The sequence below is a fragment of the Pipistrellus hanaki genome (genome assembly GCF_964339955.1).
Source record: "Pipistrellus hanaki genome assembly, chromosome: 14".
Classification (NCBI taxonomy): domain Eukaryota; kingdom Metazoa; phylum Chordata; class Mammalia; order Chiroptera; family Vespertilionidae; genus Pipistrellus; species Pipistrellus hanaki.
In genome coordinates, this window is record NC_140516.1 from 18,681,489 (window position 1) to 18,705,716 (window position 24,228).

At 37.7% G+C, this 24,228-nt stretch overlaps 1 protein-coding gene across 4 annotated transcripts in view; it reads left to right on the forward strand.

Moving 5' to 3' along the window:
• Positions 1-1,983: 1,983 nt before the first annotated feature.
• HERC4 (HECT and RLD domain containing E3 ubiquitin protein ligase 4) overlaps positions 1,984-24,228 on the forward strand; it is a 91,386-nt gene continuing 69,141 nt past the window's right edge. For 2 of the 4 annotated variants that reach the window (XM_084904247.1, XM_084904249.1), the window contains exons 1-3: positions 1,984-2,378; positions 3,777-3,806; positions 4,253-4,557. In XM_084904247.1, the coding sequence (XP_084760373.1) occupies positions 4,332-4,557 (226 nt within the window). In that variant the 5' untranslated portion in view covers positions 1,984-2,378; positions 3,777-3,806; positions 4,253-4,331. The remainder of the gene's footprint in view (positions 2,379-3,776; positions 3,807-4,252; positions 4,558-24,228) is intronic. The other 2 variants (XM_084904248.1, XM_084904250.1) reach the window with 1 other exon arrangement.

Genomic DNA, 24,228 nt, shown 5'->3' on the forward strand with positions numbered 1-24,228 from the left:
ATGTTGCCAGTTTGGCTCAAATAAATTCATAGAAATTAAAAAAAAAAAAATTTCCAGAGAGATGTATCCATGTGGCAGAGATAGCTGCCCACTAATTCAGGTTTCTCTTCTATAGTATAAAGTAGTACCTGGAACTCAGTCAGGGATTGTTACCCAGACCCCTTGCATCTAGGTATGTAGTTCTTGCTAATGTTGTATGTGCAGAAGTAATATGTGGCACGTCTCAAGTAAGAATTTTAAGAAACTCCCCATGCTCCCATCTCCTCTGGTTCCCAGAAATCAGCTTTCATTCAGTAGAAATATTCACTTGGACTGTTAGGAAGATAACAAATACACCTTTATTATGTGAAGCCACTCAAATTTTAGTATGGATTTGTTGCAGCTAAAGTATTTATCTAAAAAATCCCTAAGTCCATAACTTCCTCTTTACTGATATATTCTGAGCCATCAAGTCCTTAACATTCAAAGAGAACAAAAATCCTGTAAGGGGAATGAAGCTACTAAAATAAGAATGAAGCATTTTTTTAATTTTTATTTTTTGTAGGCAGTCTCACCATTCCTAATATAGAAATTACTAGATGCCTAGTGCATGAAATTCACCTAGGATCCCAGTGATCAGGGCTGATTGGGGCCTTCCAGCTGTTCCACACCGCTCCTGGTCAAACTCCGGAAGGGACAATTTGCACATTAGGCTTTTATATACCTAGATGTTTACTTGCTTAAAGCATCCTGTCATTTTTACATTTATTTCTGTAACATACTGTCATTGGTTGAATTGGATCTCCCAAAGAGATTTGTTGAAGTTCTAATTTCTGCTACCTGAGAATGTGATCTTATTTGGAAAAAGGGCCTTTGTAGATATAATTCAGTTAAAAAGAGGTCATAATGGATTGGGTGGGCCTTAATTCAATGATGTATATTTTAAGAGGAAAATTTGGGCACTCAGTAATGCTCAGACTGTTGAATACATAGGGAAGACCACCATGTGGAGATGGAGACAGAGATTACAGTGAATGCCAAGGATTGTAGCAACCATCAGAATCTACGACAGAAAAATGGGGGCAGAGTTCCCTGAGAGTCCAAGAGGGAACCAGTCCTGCTGCCACCTTGATTTCAGACTCCTGGGTGCTCCCATAACTGAGACAGTAACTTTCTGTTGTTAATTTAAGCCATCCACTTGTGGTATTTTGTTATGGTTCTGAAATGTGCTTTTCAACGAGAAAGAAACATTAACTACTGTGGAATTCTTTCTCAGGTCTCAACATTCACCCGTAAGTCACAGGTTCTAGCAAAAGTCCAACATAAATGACCAACGTGCCCCCCCCCCCTTTTTTTTTCTTCAAGTTTCCTCCTTTTTAAGAAGTTAAAACTTCGATTTTTATAAAGCAGAGACTCTTAGCCACATGCATTACTAAATTTTCCCTGAGCGAAGGAGATCCTACAATGCAAATTTATCTTCCAGGGAGAGAGTACAGCAAGTGGTGGCAGCTCTCGCTATTATCAGGAGCCTAGCGGGTGGTGTTGACATGTAAGGCCGGTGCCTCAGCCATTGCTATGAATATACCTGTCCTCCTCAGATTAGCTCCGGCTGAAGCTGAGAGAAAATTAAGAGGCTTCACGCGCCTTCCTGACTCTGTATTTCACCTGCTACTTGACGTTCTCCTTGGGGAAAAGACAGAATGAAATACAGACTGGAACCTATGAGCAGAAAAAAAAAAAAGAGATTTTTCTTCACTAAAAGACCCTCGTTCACGTAGAAGCACACCTCCGACGGGGGAAGGTCTTCGCAAAAACTCCCACTTCGGTTTCCTCGGCTACCGAGGTAAAACAGAGCACTGCGCAGGCGCGCGGGCCTCCGAGGCCGGGGAGGATTCCGGCGGCGCAGGCGCGCGAGGCGGGAAGTGGGCGGGCCCGCGCGCATGCTCCGTGGCTCACTTCCGGCGGCCCCTCCCCCCTTCCTCCTCCTCCCACGCCTCGCCACTTCCCCCCGCCCCCCCTTTCCCTTCTCCCATCCTCTCCCCGAACTCACTCCCCACCCTTCGCGCTCTCCGCCCCGCTCGCTCGACTCCAGCCCTTCCCCTCCCGCTCCATCCGGGGCGCTGACGGCTGTTTCTGGACTGGCCATCGGCGGCGGCGGCCGCTTTCCTTAAGAGGAACCCGGTAAAGTTTCCCAGGAGCCGGGAGGGGCGCCGCGAGCAGCCGCACGGACACCGGAGGAGCCCTGCATGGTGGTTGGTATTCGGCGCAACGGGGTTAAAGGAGGAGGAGGTCCAGGAGCCGGAGACCTGCCTCCGCTGCCCGCTGCCTCGCTGCCGCCTGTCTGGGGAGGCGCCGCCCTCCGTGGCCCTGAGCTCCCCCCGCCTGCAGCGGTCGGTCGGGTGAGTCGTTGCCCGGGTGGGTTCGGGGGCGTGTGACGGCGTTAGGGGCCGGGGCCGGCCGGCGGGGCTGGGCGGATCCAGGCCGGCGGGGCGCAGGGTGCTTTCTCAGCGCCTCCTCGTGGTGGGGGGCGGGGAGCGAGGGCTGGGTCGCGGCTCCCCGGCAGCATGGGACCCGGCATGTGGCACCTCGCGGGGGAAGGGCTCCCTCGGACCCAAGGCCGCCGCCGAGGTGCCGAGCCTCGACCGCCTGTCTCTGCGGCTTGTGCACCGGGCGGGCGGCTGCCGTAGGTAACCGGTCGGCCCGCGAGGTTGGGTGTGTGCAGTCGGTTTTCTCTCTCCCCCACTACCCTCCTCCGGGTCTCCCCTTGAAGTGATCGGAGTGGATGTGGAGGACATAGGATGGGAATAAAAGCTGCTCCTCGCTCCCCTACCTGTTGCTGGCCGGAGGACGCCTTTGGATTCCCCTTCAGACTTTTTTTTTTTTTTTTTTTTTTTTAAAGGATGGTTAAAGCCTCGTGCGCTGAAATCAAGGGGGTATTTTCCTGTCCTCTCTTCTTAAAATGAAATTTTTTTTTTTCGAGGAAACAATGCAGAGCTCTCGGGAACGATCGAGTTCTGATGTTCCAAAAGAATGAAATCCACCCTCTGTGAATGGATAGGGGGCCATGGAGTGGGACAGCAGCCTCGGCGCTTGGTAGCCCGCACGTCGTAGGAAAGTTGGGTTTTGAAACTTGTCAGGTTCCGTGTCATAATGGACGTGGGTCACTACAGCGAGAAGAGGGCTGACTTCCCGGAATTGTGTTATTTTAGGAATGCGATGTGCTTTAAAGACCCGGGTAGATTTAGATGAAGTGTGGACTCTGTTATCAGTGTCTTGACAAACGAAGGAATACTGAAATGTGCTGGAAAGTTCTACCGATTTCGCCACCAAACTATCAATGGCCCAGCCCCCATCTTTTTTTTTTTTTTGAAAAGTCAGCAGTGCTGGAGTTACTTGCAGTTTTTTTGTTTTTTGTTTCCCCATCCTCATGTAATTGCCTCAGAGGTATAGATAGATGTTGATTGCCCAGGGGAAATATTTTTTTCAGTCTCGGTTAACCACTCATAATAAACAATGTTGAATTTGGGGGAGAATCTTGATATTAAACTGCGTACTTTCTTTTGTGAGTATTCTAATTACGTCCATTGATTTAGTTTTAAAATTAAAGTTGTAGTGAGGTCGGAGTGTTACTATTTTTATTTTTTTTATTTTTATAAGTATGATCTTTGGAGGCGATTGTCTTAAGGTTCCCTGGCAAGAGAACGATTTTCTCTAGGGCCTCCACATTGGCGTGAATGATTGGAAGTCGTTTAAATTGTGGGAAATTTAAAGTTTCCATTATTGGTTTTCCATTACAGATGAGAACTTCAGTTTTCTGTTGAGTGGAGGTAGGTATTAGAAGGTTTAATTATGCTGTGACTTGAGGGAGACTTCAGGGTTTTATGTTTCTGAAGTTGGCACGTTTTTCATTTGTAATTTTCTTGATTGTTGAGACAGTGAGTGGATGTCTTATTTCTTCCATTGAAATTATTTAAAGCAAAAAGGAGGAAAGGGTTCATTTCATCAAGCTACTTAATGTTTGTAGTAGAGGATTACAAGATAAAGTAAAAACGAAATGTTTAAACTTTTACAGAGACTCATGGGGAGAGCTAAATGATTCTGTAGCAAACATTTAAAAAAATACAACTGATTGGTTTTTGAAACTGAATGATACTTATATGTAGCATATTGTGAGATAGATTTAATGTTTACTATGTAATGATTATTGTAGCGCTGCAATTGAAAGAGTCATCTTAACTTTGAAGTCATCTTAACTTTGTTTCTATTTCCTCAGCCATAGGGATACCTCCAACTTTCCAGTGTTTCAGAAGGGAGTTTTTTATTGAAACTGGAAGACCTAAAGAATTACAAACATGTTGTGCTGGGGAAATGCATCTTTTGGACAGCTAGGTTTGGGTGGAATTGATGAAGAAATTGTATTAGAGCCCAGAAAAAGTGACTTTTTCATAAACAAAAAAGTCCGAGATGTAGGATGTGGACTCAGACATACTGTGTTTGTTCTGGACGATGGAACAGTGTACACATGTGGATGCAATGATCTGGGACAGCTAGGTCATGAAAAATCCAGAAAGAAACCAGGTAAGTTGAAAATTTGTTATTTCTAACAATTATATCATTTAAATTTGACATGTCAAATAATTTCTCTAGTCCTAGACCCATATATTTTGTCAAATTTTAAAAGCAAACCAGGATTTAAATAGATTCTTTATATTTACATACTCTTAAGTGCTATATTTTGTGGTTTTCTTTTTTAACTCCTACTGTTATAAAACCTTATTGTATGAAGCTTTGTTTCAGAACACAATTGTGGCGATGTAAACAAATAGAGAAAAATCATTGTTTATATTGGCTACATTGTTTAGATTTTTGATACAGAGTATATAGTATGCAGGTCTTTTTTAACAAGTACTATTCAGTGACCTTGGGCAGATTTTAAATGCATAATTTGTTTTTCATAATTAGAAAGAAAAATATTGATATGAAAGCATTTTACTTTCCCAAAATATGTCTTCTATTTTTCTCCCTGTTGTAGCATTTTAAATAACATCTTTTATTCTCCTAATCTAGCACCACTAGCTACTAAAGGTTTTGTGACTCAGATGTCCTGATTTTGTAGTAGACATACAAGCAAATTTTAAAATAATTGCAGGGTAATGAGAATTTTGAGGAATCTGGTCACATTTTCCTGGGTATACATATTTTCAAATCAAGTATCATCACACTTAGAAATATAAATATCATTGTTATGTGAATTTTTGGTTTTAATTATAATAACAAAATAACTCAAGGTGGTAAATTCAGATACAACTACAGCTGTATTTGGTTTTCTTCTTTTAACTTCAACAACATGGCACTTAAGTATATTTTCTGTGGCTGTTTTTTTCTTTACAACTTCATTATTTAAGAGGTTTCTAGTGTTCATTTTTGAGAGGTTAGTGTAGGTATATTAAAGCATTAAATTAAGGCATGGTTTTATACCGTCTTACCACCATGCCAACCTTCACTCTTCTACTTGTAAATGCTGTATGGTTTTCATCCTTTCCTGTTACAGTCTTACTCTCTTTTCTTCTGCCTTAATTTGTAATATAATTATTTTGGATGAATGATAGAGCTTAATAAAGTAGGTTTAATTATTGCAGAACTCAAGGTAAATGGTAGCTTTCTTATATGTACTTCATCTCACTAAAAATATTTTATGGAATCTTACCAAATTTTCATAATATTAGGCATGGAAGTTATGTTGGTAGATGTGAACGGGAATTTACTGATAAGTATTTATCACTGCTAGAGGCAGATAAATCCTTTACATTTTGCCTAGATTGGAATGCTGCCTCAGGTTGAAGTTTTTCATAATATGGGGCTAATGCTATTCTTATATTTAACATGCCCCACAGAAATAACTAAACATATCTCCATATTGTTTTAGTAATTTCTGAGAGGTTATCAAGGCAAGTAGGAAGTATAAAGCCAGCAGATGGAAATTGCCAATATATTTACTGAAATTTACTATGCTTTAAAATTTTTAAATGTTAATTGAATAAACACCAATAGTGTCCAGGACAGGGGTAGACACTGCACGAATAGTATAATAATTATATTGCCTGTAGCAGCTTTTAACACTATAGGTAAGATTCTGAGAAACTTAGTAACTAGCTAGAAGTTTGTGGTCATGCTGACATTGTGATGATTGCATTGTGACATTTATATCACCCTGTTAATTCATCCTGGAAGCATTATTTGGTAATATAAGTTTGGGAGGGTGGGTTTACCTAACATATGATATCTCTTTAGGATTGTCTCATTGTCTAGTGTACATCACATGCTATAGAGAAATAAAAGGCATGAACTTGGTCTTAAACATTTTAGAGCCTGGGTTGGGAGTTAGGGCACACATAAATGAAATAACTGGGGAGAATTGAAATTTGACATGATGTGATATACCTGCTTTGAATCTAGGAAATTTAAATGATGGGAAATGTCATTGTGGGATAGAATTAAAGATTTCTGGCAGACAATGTAATCCTAAGTTCAATTCAATTATTGATCACATAAATAGCCAGAAAATAAATCTGGAGCTTAGAATAACTTAATTTTTTAAGGGCGGGATCCTAAATTCTGAGAAAAGCTTTTTATTACCGGAAGTTAAGTTTCAGTGATATATTGAAGTGTACTTAGGTTACAGAGGTAAGAGAAAGTAAAAGTCAAAGAAAGGTGGTTGAGTCTGGTAGGGACTTCTTTTATTTGTATTGATTTTAGATATAGAGGAAGGGATATATATAGAGAGAAACATTAATTGGCTGCTTCCTGCACACCCCCACTGGGGATTGAGCCAGAAACCCCGTCACGTGCCCTGATCAGAATTGAACCCAGGACCTACCTATTGGTTCATGGGTGGATGGCTCAACCACTGAGCCACATGGGATGGGCTGATAGGGACTTTTAACCTCAGTTTTGATTTAAGGTGCTTGAGTGGAAAATTTTAATTTATTTAACCAAAATTATTTCCCTTTGGAATAATTTCTTAAAGATTTAAACGTGTGCCTTCTCCAACCCTTTTTAAAATTTGTGAGTTTGATGCCGGGACCGGTTTGGCTCAATGGATAGAGCGTCGGCTTGGGGACTGAAAGGTCCCGGGTTCGATTCCAGTCAAGGGCATGTACCTTGGCTGCGGGCATATCCCCAGTGGGGGGTGTGCAAGAGGCAGCTGATCGATGACTCTCTCTCATCGATGTTTCTGACTCTCTATCTCTCTCCCTTCCTCTCTGTACAAAATCAATAAAATATAAAATATATTTAAAAAAAAAAAAATTTGTGAGTTTGAGGACTGAATTAGAACATAAGTTCTTATTTAATTGGTTTTAAAGTCTTCTGGTAATTGAGTGAATCTGGTTGAATTTCTAAGACCATGTTATAAATTATAAACATAGTACCTCTTCATCAGAGCTTTAAATGTGTGTGGAAGGAGCTAAGAATTGTGTGTGGTTGTTGTTTTTTTCTTTTACAGAGGCTGGCTTTGTAACCATACTAAGTATTCTGTAATAAGGAGGAAGGTGGTCTCATTCATTAGGATAAGCTATTGTTGAGAATCATGATAATCAACTGGAGGACTCGGCCTTACAGTGTAGCTAAATGGAACTGATCTATGGTCTATCTGGAGAGGTTTCCATTTATACTTTTTAGAAACCACAGAGGAAAGTTTCACTGATTTTTCTTGTATACCGAGAGTGCAGATTATGCCCATGATTCAACTCCCTTCTCTTGCATATGTAATACTCCTTTCTATCATTACTAGTTCTTTCTTATTTACTTCCTTAGAAGTGAACATCTATTTTACTTTCATGTAGAGTCAAGCCTTGGTTCTTTAAATTTCCCATCTTGAACAATTCAGTTCTCTACCAAGTTATTCACGGGAAAAAATGTCTCTCATCGAACAAAATCTTGGTTCTCAACCTGACAACTCTTTCATGCTGATAGATCAGCATGACAAAAAAGCATCTCAGGCCACAAAGGAGAGAATGCACAAGTATGAATCAGTTATGGCTAAACCTTAGCTTGTTAACATCTCAGGAAATTGTGATAGAATATTGTTTTGTTTGGGGTGTGTGTGTCTTTGCTTGTTTGCTTTTTTGTTATGGTTGCTGATGAAATGCACAGATTAGCACAATTTTAAAATATAAAGGAGCCTTCAAGAGTGCTAATGTTAAGCATGTGAAAGATACAGTGATTACAGGCAATTGAAAAACTTGTTTATTTGGATAAACAAAAGACTGACAGCATTTTGGAGGCAGTGATATGTGAAAAAGCCAAGATGCTGCATGCTGACTTCCTGAAAGATACCCCTGGAAGGAGAGCTGAAAGGGATTTGTTTAAGGCTACTACGGGTGCCTTGATAAAAAAGAAGTGTTTGTTTATACATTAAACAGAACATTAGACTCGTATTGTTTGTAAAATAAGTTAAAATGGAATCACTTGGAGGTCTGGAATGAGTGAATTCAATTTACATTATTTTTAATGGGGGAAAATGATTCCGTTTTTGAACAGATCACTTCTTGAAAACCCTTCCGTAATAAATTAAGTTCGAGAATCGAGGTTCCACTGTATGCATCTTTCTTTCATAAGAATTATTTTAACTTTTTAATTTTTTTAGCTAATAGCTTTCAGTTTTTTAAGTCACAGCTAATAAGTAAATATGTTACACTTAAGTATGCTAGGCCAGTGCAACTAAATTAATTGTTTTATTTTTATCCTTCCAAATACACTTCTAAAGATTTAAAAATAACATAGGAAGTATACTTTTCCTAACAAGATAATTTTCTCACTATATATCAAATCATAGGTAAGATTTGGTGGCTATTTTGCACATGTATTTCCATTTCATGTAAGAAACAATACTAAACTATTTTATGATGATAATTTGTAAGTAACTTGATACAGTTCTGTTAAAAAGTGGCTGTTTTGGTAACTTTTTATGGTTTGTAAAATCCTTTTAAGTAGATTATCTCATTTAATCCTTACAACAGTCTTGTATGGGTAGCTGGGGGCAGATTTTATGGTCCCCATTTAATTGAGGAAACTGAAGTTAAAAGATTGAAGGACTGGACTAACCATCACTAGGCTAACAAATAAGAAACCATTCCAAATTTAAAGAGAAGCGATGTTAGGAACAATAAAGAAGGTTGAGAGTTCTATTTTAAAGATATAATATTGCACCAACACCAAATAAAATTTTAAATGTATATGTTTTATTATCGAAATAAAGGCTAACTTGATTAGCAAAGCTAGTGAAGTTTGGAATAGTATGATAAAACTTATTGTAGCTTGTGCTCAACTTTGTAGAAGATGTAAAAATTATAAGCATTGATTCTGTTTCCTGTAGTTGAGAATGGTAATTTCTTTATTTTTTTTTTAAATTAAATTTTTATTGATTTCAGAAAGGGAGCAGAAGAGAAAAACATGAATGATGAGAGAGAATCATTGATCAGTTGCCTCCTGCACACCCCCTACTGGGGATTGAGTCCACAACCCGGTCATGTGCCCTGACCTGGAATCGAATCCTGACCTCCTGGTTCATGGGTCAGTTCTCAGCCAGTGAGTTGGCTGGGCTCATTTCTACTGTTGGGTCATCCCAATAAAGTATTTTGGTTACAAGGCAGTAATTAACTTGCTTGCCTTTCTTGCTTCATTTTCTGACCTGCTCTCCTTGTTCATAAAACATAAATCTATTAATGAACTTATTAAAATATAATTGTAATTTTAAAAGTAATATAGGAAAATAAATGTGGAAAATAAAATTATTCACTTAAGAATGGATTAAAAGTACCAAATTATTCCACATATTTCTTATTGAATCAAAGCATGAATTACTAAAGAAGCTCATTTGTTTTATAACACCTAATTTTAACTGTATCTTCTAAGGAAGTGAAAGATAATGGATGATATATGGAGGCTTGCTTTGGACACTGAGAAAGGTTAGTGCCCAAGAATCACAGTGTTCAAGGATAGGAACAAAAAAATCATAATGCAAACAGATGACTACTGTTAGAGAGATGTATAATAATACTTTACTTTGTGTAGGACCCTACATCTGAGGAATTTCAAGAGCATTACACAATAACTCATGGTTCCTTTCAAAATGCTTGTGACACAATTTGCAAGAATTATCCTCATCTTAGGGGATAAATTTACGGAGAAATGGCAGCACAAGTTGGTAAGTAACTTGTCAAAACAGCAGTGACTGGTGAACAACTATAAATTGAATCTGAAAATTTAAGTCTACCAGTCTCTTACCTTATTCACTAAATTGTGCTTATGTTTAGAATTATTTATAGTCATATCTTTTATTTGAAGCAGATGAAATACTAATGCACAGATTATTTCCTTGCCATTTTATTTGATGGCTTATTGAAATCATTATTTTACCAAGATCTTGCATTGTGATACCACTACTTCATTATACCCTTGTGTGGTATGAAGAACATTTAAACAAACGAACAAAAACCTATCATGGCACTCCCCAGTCTTTTCTCTCTCCTCTGCTATATATCATTCTGTATCCCTTTGTTGTCTAACGCTATGCTGTGCTACTATCCAAGGCTTAGTCGATTGATTTGGTGGCTAACATTAGAGCTTTGATTAGTTATGTTGTATCAAGTCTGCCATATATCTCTGTAGGATGCATTGGTTTGGTAAATGCTTTATAGAATCTTTAATCAACAGAGAAAACAATAATAGCAGAAGTTGCCTAATCTGAGCAATTTAACAAATAGAGGCTTTTTTTTTTTTTTTTAATATATTTTATTGATTTTACACAGAGAGGAATTGAGAGGGACAGAGAGTTAGAAACGTCGATGAGAGAAACATCGACCAGCTGCCTCTTGCACACCCCCCCACTGGGGATGTGCCCGCAACCAAGGTACATGCCCTTGACCGGAATCGAACCTGGGACCTTTCAGTCCGCAGGCCGACGCTCTATCCACTGAGCCAAACCGGTCCCGGCCAAATAGAGGCTTTTTAAAAGAACTTGGAAGCGATTATTTTTCTCTCTTCATTTGGTATATTAGTGTTTTTATCTGATTGTAAGTGAGCCATATACTTTCCTTGAAAGAACCAGGAGTATGGTTGATTTCAGTTCCACAGTTTGGGCATTTATTTTTATTTTATTTTATTTTTTTAAAATATATTTTATTGATTTTGTACAGAGAGGAAGGGAGAGAGATAGAGAGTTAGAAACATCGATGAGAGAGAGTCATCGATCAGCTGCCTCTTGCACACCCCCTACTGGGGATGTGCCCGCAACCAAGGTACATGCCCTCAACCGGAATCGAACCCGGGACCCTTCAGTCCCCAAGCCGACGCTCTATCCATTGAGCCAAACCGGTCCCGGCCAGTTTGGGCATTTATTAAGGATTCTTGTTGCAGATAACAGCATTGGTGGTCTAGTTTCTATCATTTCCTTAGTAATATTCTTAGGCTCCATGTCCCTAATATTACATACAAATTTAACAAAATGGAAGATAATTTCTTACAAACCCCTTGTATTTTTAAAATTGCTTTGAATAAATCAAGTTTCACTTCATAGATATTTATTTTTTTCTAGGTTATAAAGCATATCAGATACTTGAGAGAGATACTTATTAAAACCTAATAGAAGAAATGTATTTAGACATTGTTATAAGGATTTTGAAGGCTAGGATTGTGTTAGTAAGTAGAAAAGTGGGGAGCATTAATGAAGAGCCTAAGTTAAAGAGCCCATGGTTCTATAAATTTTCAGCTTCTATAAATTTCCCCCCAGGCTGGTGCAATTTAAAAGGCAGTAGTTATTCTTATATCTTAATGAATTGTGGCAGTTACATGCAAGAAAAATCTGTGCTATTTGCAATTGTATTGTTGGAGTTACTTATTTAAAAGAAGAATTTCTTAACCTTCGGTGGCTCAGTCATTAAGCCATATTTTATTTACCTGAATTTACTTTAGTTTTCTTGGCCATAAGGAAAACATTTTAGAATTCTTTAGTAATGTGTTTTTCACATTATTTTTAAACTAGAGGCTTGGTACATGACACTCGTGTATTGTAGGGTGGGGAGGTCCTTCAGCCCGGCCTGCACCCTAAGCCGACAGTCAGACAACTGCCGAGGGGTCCTTAGTGCTGCCACAGAGGTGGGAGAGGCTCCTGCTGTTGCCACTGCACTCGCCAGTCGTGAGCCCGCCTTCTGGCTGAGCAGTGCTCCCCATGTGGGAGCACACTGACCACCAGGGGGTAGCTCCTGCATTGAGCATCTGCTCTCTGGAGGTCAGTGTGCATCATAGCAACAGGTTGTTCTGCCATTCAATCGATTTGCATATTAGCCTATATTATATAGGATATCCTAGTTATTTCTTTTTTAATATCAAAGTTGTCTCATTTTATTCCTTTGGGGGTGCCCAATAGTATTCTATTCTATTTTATTTTACTTTACTTTTTTATTTATTTTATTTTATTTTATTTTACTTTACTATTTTATTTTATTTTATTTTATTTTATTTTTATTTGATTTGATTTGATTTGATTGATATTTTACAGAGAGGAAGGGAGAGGGATAGAGAGCTAGAAACATTGATGAGAGAGAAACATGGATCAGCTGCCTCCTGCACAACCCTTACTAGGGATGTGCCCATAACCAAGTTACATGCTCTTGGTCGGAATTGAACCTGAGACCTTTCAGTCCACAGGCCGATGCTCTATCCACTGAGCCAAACCGGTTTCGGCAATGGTATTCTTAAATAACACAGTTTTAGTGTATTAAAAGTACTAGAGGCCTGGTGCACGAATTCGTGCACCAGTGGGATCCCTTGGCCTGGCCTTCGAGATCTGGCTGAAGCTGGTTCTCTGACATCCCCCGAGGGGTCCTGGACTTTAAGAGGTGCAGGCCAGACCAAAGGAACCCACTGGTGCATGATCGGGGCGTGTCCAACCCATCCAGCAGCAAGCTAACCTACTGGTTGGAGTGTCTCCCTCCTGGTGGTCAGGACACATTGTAGCAAACAGTTGAGTGGCCTTAGCATATCATTAGCATATAATGCTTTGATTGGTTGAATGGCTGACTGGACACTTAGCATATTAGGCTTTTATTATATAGGATTACATATTTTTAGTAGAAAATTGGGGTAATAAGGAAAGTAAAATTCAATCGTCATGCATAGGTAAATACTATTGTCCATTTGACATTTTTTCTATATTCATAAATGTTTCTGATTACAGAGTAGGAATATGTTCCTAGTATCTCAAAAGTTTTTCTCCAATAATTTAATAATATTTAGTATTCCTCCATGTTTTTAAATGTTTAGGGATATTGCTAATGATAACTTAACATTTCATTATTTAAATGTACCAAAATTTACTTGTGTTATATATTTTTTTAATTTCCAAATTTTTGTTATAAGTAATGTTACCATGAACATATACATAAATTTAGTTTTATTTGCATCTATTTCTTTAGGAAAAAGAACATTTTTAATTTTAGCAAATGTAGGAGCGATGATTAAATTTATTTTAAAATTTTAAGCACCTTTGGGCTTCACTTTACAAAGTTGATAAGCCCAGAAGATATTTATTTGCAAAAGAAAGTTTTAAAAGTATATTCATTTGACAAATTTTTTAGTGTAATGTGATAAGTATAATTTAAAGATTTAGAAGTGAAGATAAAACAAGTGCACAAATAGAAATGCATACAAATATAAAATGTACTAACTCTTGCAAGACACATAAATAGTGCTATGTAAGGAGATGAATATTGTAACCATTTGGGATAGAATGGATCTAGGTGCGTTTCTATAGGAAAGTTAGCATATGAGCTGGAAGGATATAGTATTTCAATAAGGAAGATTGAAGAAGAGTATTCTATAGGTAAAAGCAGCTCAAATGGCCAAATTTGAGTTACCTAAAATGTCTGAAAATAGTGAGCAGGAAGGTTAGAAAGGTAAAATTGAGGTCAGGTTATAGAAGTAATCAAATTAGGGAGTTTGGATTTAATTTGATGGATATCCAATGATGATTTGTAATAGGAATCATCAGGTTTTATAAAGGAGGGGATAGAATCATTTATGCTTTTCCAATAGTCTTAAAAACCACCCTGAAAAGTATATATTAGCTTAGATTTATAGGTGAAGGAAATAGTTTCAAGAGGTTAAATGAATTGCCCAAAGTCAAAATTAATAAAATAAACTTACTCTCACTTGTACCTGGGGAAAACAAACAAACAAACAAACAATAAACAAAGCACTCCTAGAAATTGATGAGATAAAAGAGACAACCCAGCAGCAAAATGGGCTAAAGATATGGGCAGGCATTTAACAGAAAAGGAAATAAATACAAATGGCTCTGAAACAAATGCATTCTCTTCAACTTCATGCATACTAAGAAATGCAGTAAACTGCAATGAGGTACCATTTTCCCCCTCCCCCACATATTAGGTTAACAAAAATTTAAGTTTAATAATACACTCTATATGGTGAGGCTGTCAGTATACAAATTTTCATAGGTTGTTAGTATAAGTTGATAAATTCATATAAGGTATTTTGCCAGCATATGTCAGAATTACAAAAGCATATACTCTTTCTCCCAAAAGTCCATGAATATAACTCTTGCTCTGATAGCTACATTTGTATGTGTACAAAATGGCATTAACTGCAACATTGTTTATAATAGCAAAATATTAGAAATGATCATATGACTATCTATTGGAAACTGGTAAAATAAATTATGGTCCATTCAGCTGAAACCAGTTTGGCTCAGTTGATAGAATGTCCGTCTGCGGACTGGAAGGTCCCAGGTTTGATTCAAGGGCATGTCCATTGGTTGTGGGCACATCCCCAGTGGGGGGTGTGCAGGAGGCAGCTGGTCTATGTTTCTCTCTCATGGATGTTTCTAACTCTCTATCCCTCTTTCTTTGTCTCTGTGAAAAATCAATAAAATACATATTTTTAAAATTATGGTCCATTCAGTAAATGTAAAATAATGCTATGTAATTGTGAAAAAAATGAAGATGTTCTTTGTATACCAAAATGGAAAGGTCTCCAAGTAAAAGGCAGGGTTTAGAACATTGTATAGAAAGATGTATTTTGGATTAATATATACATATGTATTTTTATTTCCTTATTAATACGTAAAAATACCTGGAAGGTACATACAACTGATAACAGTAGTTACTCTTGGTGCAGAGGGTAGGATAAGGGATGAGAACTCCATTGATGAGGAAGTGGATGGTAGACAGATTTTTTCTCTGCATATTTAAAGGGTAGGCTCTGGAAATAGAATGCTTGTATGCATATCCTGGCTCTGTTACTTTTTAGCTGTGTTATCTTGGGCACATTTCTTAGTCACTTTGTGCCCGTGTTTTCTTCTATAAAATTAGAGTAATCATACCAAACTCCTAGGGTGGTTGTAAGGATGAAATGAGATAACACTTGAAGTGCAAAGAACAATGCCTGGCTTGTGATGAGTGCTTAATAAATGTTTGCTTAAAAGTAGAAAGCCGTGCCGAAACCGGTTTGACTCAGCAGTAGAGCATTGGTCTGCGGACTGAGAGGTCCCAGGTTCAATTCCGGTCAGGGGCATGTACATTGGTTGCGGGCACATCCCTGGTAGGGGGTGTGCAGGAGGCAGCTGGTTGATGTTTCTCATCAACGTTTCTAGCTCACTTGCTCTCTCCGTCCTCTCTGTAAAAAATCAAAATATATTTAAAAAAAAAAAAAAAAAGTAGAAAGCCGTTAATATAGAATGGGAATTTAATTTTAGGTGTCCTTACGCTGAAATGGGTGATAGGCTGTTTGCATATTTGCCATCAGATAGATACCGTATTTTTTCGTGAATAAGATGACCCCACTTTTCCAACCCCAAATTAAGAAATTAATATTTTAAACAGAACAGACCACATTTTTATTTAGTAATTACATACCAATACTCTGATATGATGCAGCATATCACTTTATTCAGCCTCTGTTGTATCACTGCTCTCTTCTTCATCGCTATTAGTTCCACACATATCAATTTCTTCAACGTCTATTATATTGCTGCTGTCTTCTGAGTCACTGTCTATATATCTGAGGTCATCCTATTATATTATACCAATGGCATTTTCTGATCTAACGTCACTCGTGTTCTCATGACCAACCCTTCTCTCTGTGAATTTGAAGCATCATTTTGCCTTTTCTATAAAATCAATGTTCATTTCACTTGCAAATATTCTTGCCTGACATTAATAAGCTTGGTTGACAGACATAAGCCACTCTGGTGCTGCTCTAAGTTTGCCCATTTTCTGGTTTTCCTCTTAAGTCCTTCTTCATTTTTGGCATCTTAATGAGTTGTTCTTCCTGTTTTCTCCACTGTTTGGTCAGACACTCAATGGGAGGAGATCCAAATTGTCTCTCTGCAGCTCTATTTCTATGTTCTGTTGCATAGCTGATTACATTCAGATTGAATTTTGCAGAGCAAGACAGTTGCTTATTGATATTTATCGTTTTATTTTTTGACACCTTTATGGGCTCAGAAAGCTCCAGTCTCTGTTGCATTTGCGCACTCTCCACTTCCACTTCAATTGAGGCATCAGCTGCTGTCAGTAACAATAAGGCTGCTGGTTAGAGGAAGCTTGTTTAACAAGGTATGGGCAGCACTCGGGGCTCCATCCTTGGCTGGCTTCCGTGTATAAGATGCCCCTCAATTTACAGTCTAATGATTTTAGAAAAAAATAGCATGTTACATACGGAAAAATACGGTAATATATCTTTTCATTTAGAACTGAAATTCAAGTATTCCAAAAAAAATGAGTGTCTTCCTACTCTGTCCCATACATTCATACATTATGCTAAGCTTGAAAGTACTTCTTTAACTACAGTCTTCAATTATTATGTTAAAATTGTTGGGAGCTCTTATTTTTAAAATGTGCCAACATTTCAAAAAAAATGTATGTTTGTGATACTTAGAGGTAACGCAATATTTGAGCAAGATACAAAATTTCTGGATTTCTTTAAAGATACAGAAAAAAATAAAGGAATTAAAGTCCACCTTTTTTTGTTCTTTGGAGAAGCACATAAATAATGGAAGTTAGACTCATTTTCAAAAGTTTACTTAATGATGAATAATTGGAAGATGTTTTAGTCTACTCAAGTTGCTATAAAAAAAATTATAGTTTCGGTGGCTTGACTAACCAACATATATTTCTCACAATTCTTGAGGCTGAAGAGTCCAAGATCAAGGTACTCGCAGATTTGGTGTCTGGATAGGACTCCACTTCCTGTTCGTTCATAGTAGGTTATCCACTCATTGTGTCTTCACTTGGCAGAAGAGCTGAGGGAAAGGGCACCAATATCATTCATGAGGGCTCTATGCTCATGACCTGATCACCCCAGAGCAGGGGTCTTCAAACTACGGCCCGCGGGCCACATGCGGCCCGCAGAGGAGTCTGATCCTGCCCGCCAGGTTTTTTGGGCAGTGAGCGCAGCCGAGGTGTTACAGTAGGAATTAGTAGTTCATAGAGTCCGGCCCTCCAGCTCTCTGAGGGACCGTGATCTGGACCCCACTTTAAAAAGTTTGAGGACCCCTGCCCCAGAGGCTCATACTATCTATCACATTGCAGGGTTATGAATTTTGAATTTGGAGAGGACACAGGCATTCAGTTTATATCAGAGGTATATTTTGTGTACTGTATGTGGGGGAACATAGCCACTTGAATAAATTCTAGTTATTCACACTTTAAAATTCTGCCCCTCCCAAAAAGTTAAGCAGGTCTTTAAATTGAAAATAAATGCATTTGATTGCATCTCTCTCTCTTTTTTTTATGGTTGTAGCTATTTTAATAGCAATGCCAATTTTTTTTTTTTTTTTGCTTAGTATATAAGTATGTTGTTAATAAACAGGGCATCCACTGTTTACAAGGTGCTTGACTATAGGAAAAATTTATTTACCATGAGCTGATAAAATGTAGAGAACAAAAGCATTTTAAATGGAAATCATTGTACTGTGAATTAGCTCTCTCCATCTTTCTAAAATAAACTGAAAACAACTCTTCATCCTTGTTTATTAATTCTTGAATTCCCTCACTCACCTTAGGATCTGCTTTCTAGCCCATAGCATCAACATTAATTCAGTTGCCAATTCTTATTGGTTCTTTTCTTAGTAACTCTCACATTTCCTTTTCTTTGCAAATGGCTAAATGTGTGACCTTCAGCTAGATGCTTTAAAATATTAGGGCCAATAGTTTCCTGCTATCTCATCTAATATTTATTTTTATACTAATTAGATCATTACTAGTCTATGTAAATACTGTGGCTTAAAATTTCTAACTGATGTTTCCATTCCAATTCATCCTTCCTATTAATTTAGAATTAATCTTCCTAAGACGTATTTCCGTTTCTGTTGAATTTGCCCAACTGAGTTACTATCTCCCACATCTCCCTGGTCACTGTTGTAAGAAGTCAAATTGCATATTTTTGTGTAGTACTGAAAGAGAGTAGTTACCTGGCATTCAGTAAATAAGTTGCTTGGCTGTCTTCCTATTTCATATGATTGTTTAGATAAAAATCTCCTTTACCATGTCAACTCCTGGAGAGTAGAATCCTTACTTTAGTATATATCTTTGTCACTGTGGTGAGTACACTCTGGTACACACAGAAAAGAATATAGGTTTACTGAATGCACACATGGTCAATGTATTTTATTGGATATGCTATAGGAAAGGAAGAAAATTATACACAGACTCTTGTTTCAATGAATTTGGTGGCCATAAGCTACATTATAAACAAAAATTTAAAAATTGAAACGGTTCTGAAGATGTACATATTGGATATGATATATTAAAGTTGGTTGGGTCCAAAGGGGAAGCAAGAATGAGGCTTGGAAGAAATTTATTATACTTGGATCTCAGGGAGAGGGGTCACTGCATGCCACACAGAGAGTAATCAATCAGGAGGCAGAAGACAAGAGCGCAGGTTCTGACATTGGGTTTTCCCAGGGAAAGATAAGAATCAACAGTTTACGATTGGCTAGTTTAATTCCTCCAGGCTTTGGGTTATAAGGTTGGTTTCTAGTTTCTTACTACCTGGCCCTGTTTCCCCGAAATACTACCCAGTCCCCGAAAATAAGACAGTGTCTTATATTAATTTTTGCTCCCAAAGATGCGCTAGGTCTTATTTTCAGGAAATGTCTTATTTTTCCATGAAGAAGAATACGATACACATTTATTGTTAAGTGAAAATAAAGGAAATTTATTACCTGTACGGTAGTGCAGTAGTTGTCAACACAAACCAGACAAACTGTGAATCCTACAGTATCAAGAATTCATTTATTCAATGACAATTATGTCATCATCTTCTGGAACATCATCATAACAATCCAATTTCTGAATTTCCTGGTGAATTTCTTGTGACTCTATTTCTTTCAAAATCAGTGGACCAAATCTCTCATGTTTAGCCTAGGGGGGGGCCTTATTTTCGGGGGGATGCTTTATATTTCACTCAGAAGGAAACTTGTAAGTAGGTCTTATTTTCGGGGAAACACCATAGTTTGGTGTGTGAGGATTAGATAAGGATTTAGTTGGTGTTATAAACTTTGAATTGGCTGGTTTGCATATGAAAAACATGCTAATAGGCAAGTTGTTCTCTAGGAATTTGTCCTGAAGGGACAATCTCCTCTGTGCTCTGTACCCCCTCACTCTCTAAGAGCAACAAGAATACAGAAAATACGAACATATGTTCATATAATTGATTCTGTGATGAATGGATATCAAATATATGAATAAATATTCTTAAAAAACAAGGATACATACACAAAACAGAACAAAACCTCTGCTAGTATATTTTGAGGATTAGTTCTTGTTTTTCTTAAAAAGAAATTGAAGTAAAGCAACTATATGACATTATATATATATGTTGGAGTCTTTGTATTTCAAGACTTCTCCTTTTCTCTTCAGAGCAATTACTTTCAGCAGTTCCTAAACAACCAGAAAGGGCTTTTCTTTAAAAAAATAAATACTGTAAAGCCCTAGATTTTTATAAAATGTTAAGTATATTTGAAAAATCAATTATTAAAACATAATCATGTTCTTTAAATATTGTTAACAGAAGGACGATAAATAGGGGGATGTTTATATGTTAGTACCTTGATCGGTGAAGTAGGGATGATGGTACACCCTCCTCATGGTGTTATGAGGATTAAATGAGATTATTAAGTCATTTAGCACAGTGCCAGGCTCTTGATGTATGTTAACTGTATACCTCTATGTAGCTAGAATGCGTAAGAGGGGTATGAACTTGTAAACATACCCATTTGTAAAGAATTTTTAAAATCTAGTTATAACTCCATATGAATATTATTTTGTGGGCTGTCAACTAAGATATATAAGTCACTTTACATTAACTTTAGATTTTATCAGGCAACTCAAAATGCTTTAATGATTATGGGTTATACAGTTTCAAATTTCTATTGTACTAATTTGGAGAATAGACACTTTAATTTTTTGATGTTTTAGTCTTATTTCCTTCAGTCTCAATTTAGTTTTATAATATACTTTATGATCATTATATGGATTATATTAGAGATCCTTCACAAAGTGTCAGTAAACAAAAACTTTAGGAATAGGGAAATACATGCCTTGAGTGAAGTAGCCTTTTGCTTCTTTGTTATCTAACAAAATTTACTATAACTATTTAAAGTTTAAAAAAGCATTCTGAATTATTTATTGCTATTCACTAATCTTTTTTAAAAATGTGTGTGTGGTCAAAACCGGTTTGGTTCAGTTGATTGAGCGTTGGCCTGCGGACTGAAAGGTTCCGGGTTCAATTCCGGTCAAGGGCATGTACCTTGGTTGTAGGAATGTCCCCAGTAGGGGGTGTGCAAGAGGCAGCTGATTGATGTTTCTGTCATCGATGTTTCTAACTCTCTATCCCTCTCTCTTCCTCTTTGTGAAAAATTAATAAAATATATTTAAAAATAAAAATAAATAAAAGTGTGTGTGTGTGTGTGTGTGTGTGTGTGTGTATTTATTTATTTCAGACAGGAAGGGAGAGGGATAGAAAGATAGAAACATCAGTGATGACGCCGAAGCCGGTTTGGCTCAGTGGTAGAGTGTCGGTCTGCGGACCGGAAGGTCCCAGGTTCGATTCCGGTCAAGGGCATGTACATTGGTTGCGGGCACATCCCCCGGTGGGGGGTGTGCAAGAGGCAGCTGGTCGATGTTTCTCTCTCATCGATGTTTCTAGCTTTCTATCTCTCTCTCCCTTCCTCTCTGTAAAAAATCAAAATATATTTAAAAAAAAAAAAAAAAGGGGGGGGGAAAGAAAGAAACATCAATGATGAGAGAGAATCATTGATTGGCTGCCTCCTGCTTGCCCCTACTGGGGATTGAGCCCACAACCTAGGCATGCACCCTTGTCTGGAATCAAACCTGGGACCCTTCATCTATCTGGGACCGTTCTATCCACTGACACAAACCAGCTAGAGCTAATGTCATCTTTCAGAAGTCAGAATCATAAATGCATTAACTATACATTCAGTTGTTTAGTTAAATAATTAAAAGAACCATAAGAAAAAAAATACCCTTATCATAACCAGAGTTGACAATTTAGTATTTATTTTCTCAGTCTCTTTCTGCATATATATTGGGGCTGAGTGGCTATTTAAAAAAATACGTTTTATTGAGGAAGAGAGAGGGAGAAAGAGAAATATGGACATGAACATTAAATCAGTTGCCTCCTAATTGGGCATCAAACCCTTTACTTTCAGTACCTGAGTTGATGCTCAATCAACTTGAACCACATCGGCCAGGGCTATGTGTGACATTTTAAACAAGAATGGAGTTATAATAGTGCCTCTTTAATAAAATACTCTCTTGTGAACGTTACACTTTTAGAGATGAATTGTTCTTTTTTAGAGTTTGGAGTTATTCAGAGAGAGGGAAAGAAGAAACAGCAATGAATAAGACATGGTAGTTCAGAAGATTTTGAAACTTAAACTCTGGAAGAATTAAACATTGGCAGACAGACATCTGGCAAAATTACTAAGAAATTGAAATGATGCCTCTTTAAATTAGTTATTTAACAAAGTATATATTTTAGTTTTAGAATTGTTATCAACATATCTCTGCTTGGTGTTCATAAACAATACTGTTTTTTCACCCTAACCGGTTTGGCTCACTGGATAGAGTGTTAGCCTGTGGACTCAAGGGTCACAGGTTCGATTCCATTCAAGGGCATGTACCTTGGTTGCAGGCATATCCCCAGTAGGGGGTGTGCAGGAGGCAGCTGATCGATGTTTCTCTCATTAATGTTTCTAACTCTCTATCCCTCTCTCTTCCTCTCTGTAAAAAAATCAATAAAATATATTAAAAAAAAAACATTGTACCTAATAATTATATTTAAGTGAACTGTGTAGTGTTTTCTATAGAAAAATTCATTTGAGTTTTAAATGTCAGAAAAATATCTGCACCCTTTAGCTTTCCTCACTTGATTAGTTCTGTTGGTTTATCAGTTCCAGAAAGTTCAGGATAATTTGTGGGTAGTATTTAACTTAACTAAAGATAAACAATATCTGATCACAGCCTCTGTTTCATAGCTAAGAACCTCTTACCTCTCCAAGTTAATTATTTCCCTAATGTTTTGATGTTGGGAAAGAGGACATTTGTTCCTGTGGGGTTCATGGGTCATTTTATAAATTGGGGGCTTTCTATGCCTTAAAAAGTTTTTTTTTTTTTTTTTTTCTGATTACCAAAATAATAGAAGTACTTTATATCTTTTTTAGACTTAAAGAAATATATGATCTAAAAAAGGGAAGTCATTTTCCCTATACATTCTAAAGATGGCTACTACTATTTATATTTTCATGTCTTTTATACTTGTGTTACAAGTCATAATTTTATACACATTTATATAAAGGTCTGCGATTTGCATTTTATTTGACACTAGAGGTCTGTGCACAGGATTTGTGCACTGGTGGAGAATGTGTCCTGTGGGTATTGGCTTCCATGGGAACACGTTCATCCCAGTCAGACAAGCGGCTGTGAACTTGCCCTCTGAGCAGCTGTTCTCACTGCAGTAGCAGCTGCTCATCCCAGTCAGCGGCAGCTCCTGTGTTGAGCATCTGCCCCCTGATGTTCAGTGTGCATCATAGCGACTGGTCGACTGATCATTCTGGTCATTCCACTGTTCAGTCACTGGACTTCTATTATCTGTACTAATAAAAGCCTATGTGGTAGTCATGCCCTCACTCCATAACAATCTATCACCAGGAGGCTGCATGGGCAGGGAGTTGGGGCTGAGTGCACCGCTTGGAGGCGGGTCCCGAGGCTCTGCACGGCCTGGAGACAGGATCCCTGGCTCTGGCCTACCTCTTTGGAGCAGTATCGAGGAGCCCTGGGTGGGACCTTCCTTTTTGGGGCAATTGATCACGGGGCTCCCACACTGTGAGAGGGCACTGGCCAGGCAGGGCCATTTTCCCCCCACCCCCCATTCAGTGCTCAAATTTCGTGCACCAGGTGTCTAATATAGGATATTTGTCTTGTTAGATACCGGTAGATATTCCATAACTTGTCTACTTTTACTATAAATCAGGTTATTTCCTGTTGTTTTCCCCCCAATTACAAACAGATTCAATAAACATTGTTTTACAATGTATAATGGATTCTTAAAAGGAAATGTTCTGGGTCAAAGGGCATGCATGTTTAGAATTGTAAAGTGTATTGCCAACTTGCCTTTTAAAAAGCTTTTTTTGGCTCATATTTTAAAGATGTGTTTCTTTGCCAATTTCATGTAAATATTTTTTGACATTTTTAACCCTTTGGGAACACAATAACACCACATAAGGTTTTAACATCTGTGGATGACAGATTATGTTATAGAGTGATATAATAATGTTTATTTTTTCCCCTCAAATTCCTGAGTTAAAAATCCTTTTGTTCTTGCCTGGTCAATTGAGAACTGTAACAAAATCTTAGCTGGAACATAAGGTTAAATATATACAGTTGATTAATCAATTATACATCTGTTGGTAAAAGGGCGGGGAAGGAAAAAAAAGGGAAGAGAAATAAAATATTTCTACCCTTTTCTCATTTCAGTACTGTAAACTGTTCTTTTTGCAGTATATTTAGTGCCTCATTTTTCATATTTTTGTACTTTAAAAAAAATATTTTAGAGAGAAAGGGAGAGATCGAAACATCAATGATGAGAGAGAATCATTGATAGGCTGCCTCCTGCATGACCCCAACTGGGGACTGAGCCTGGAATCCA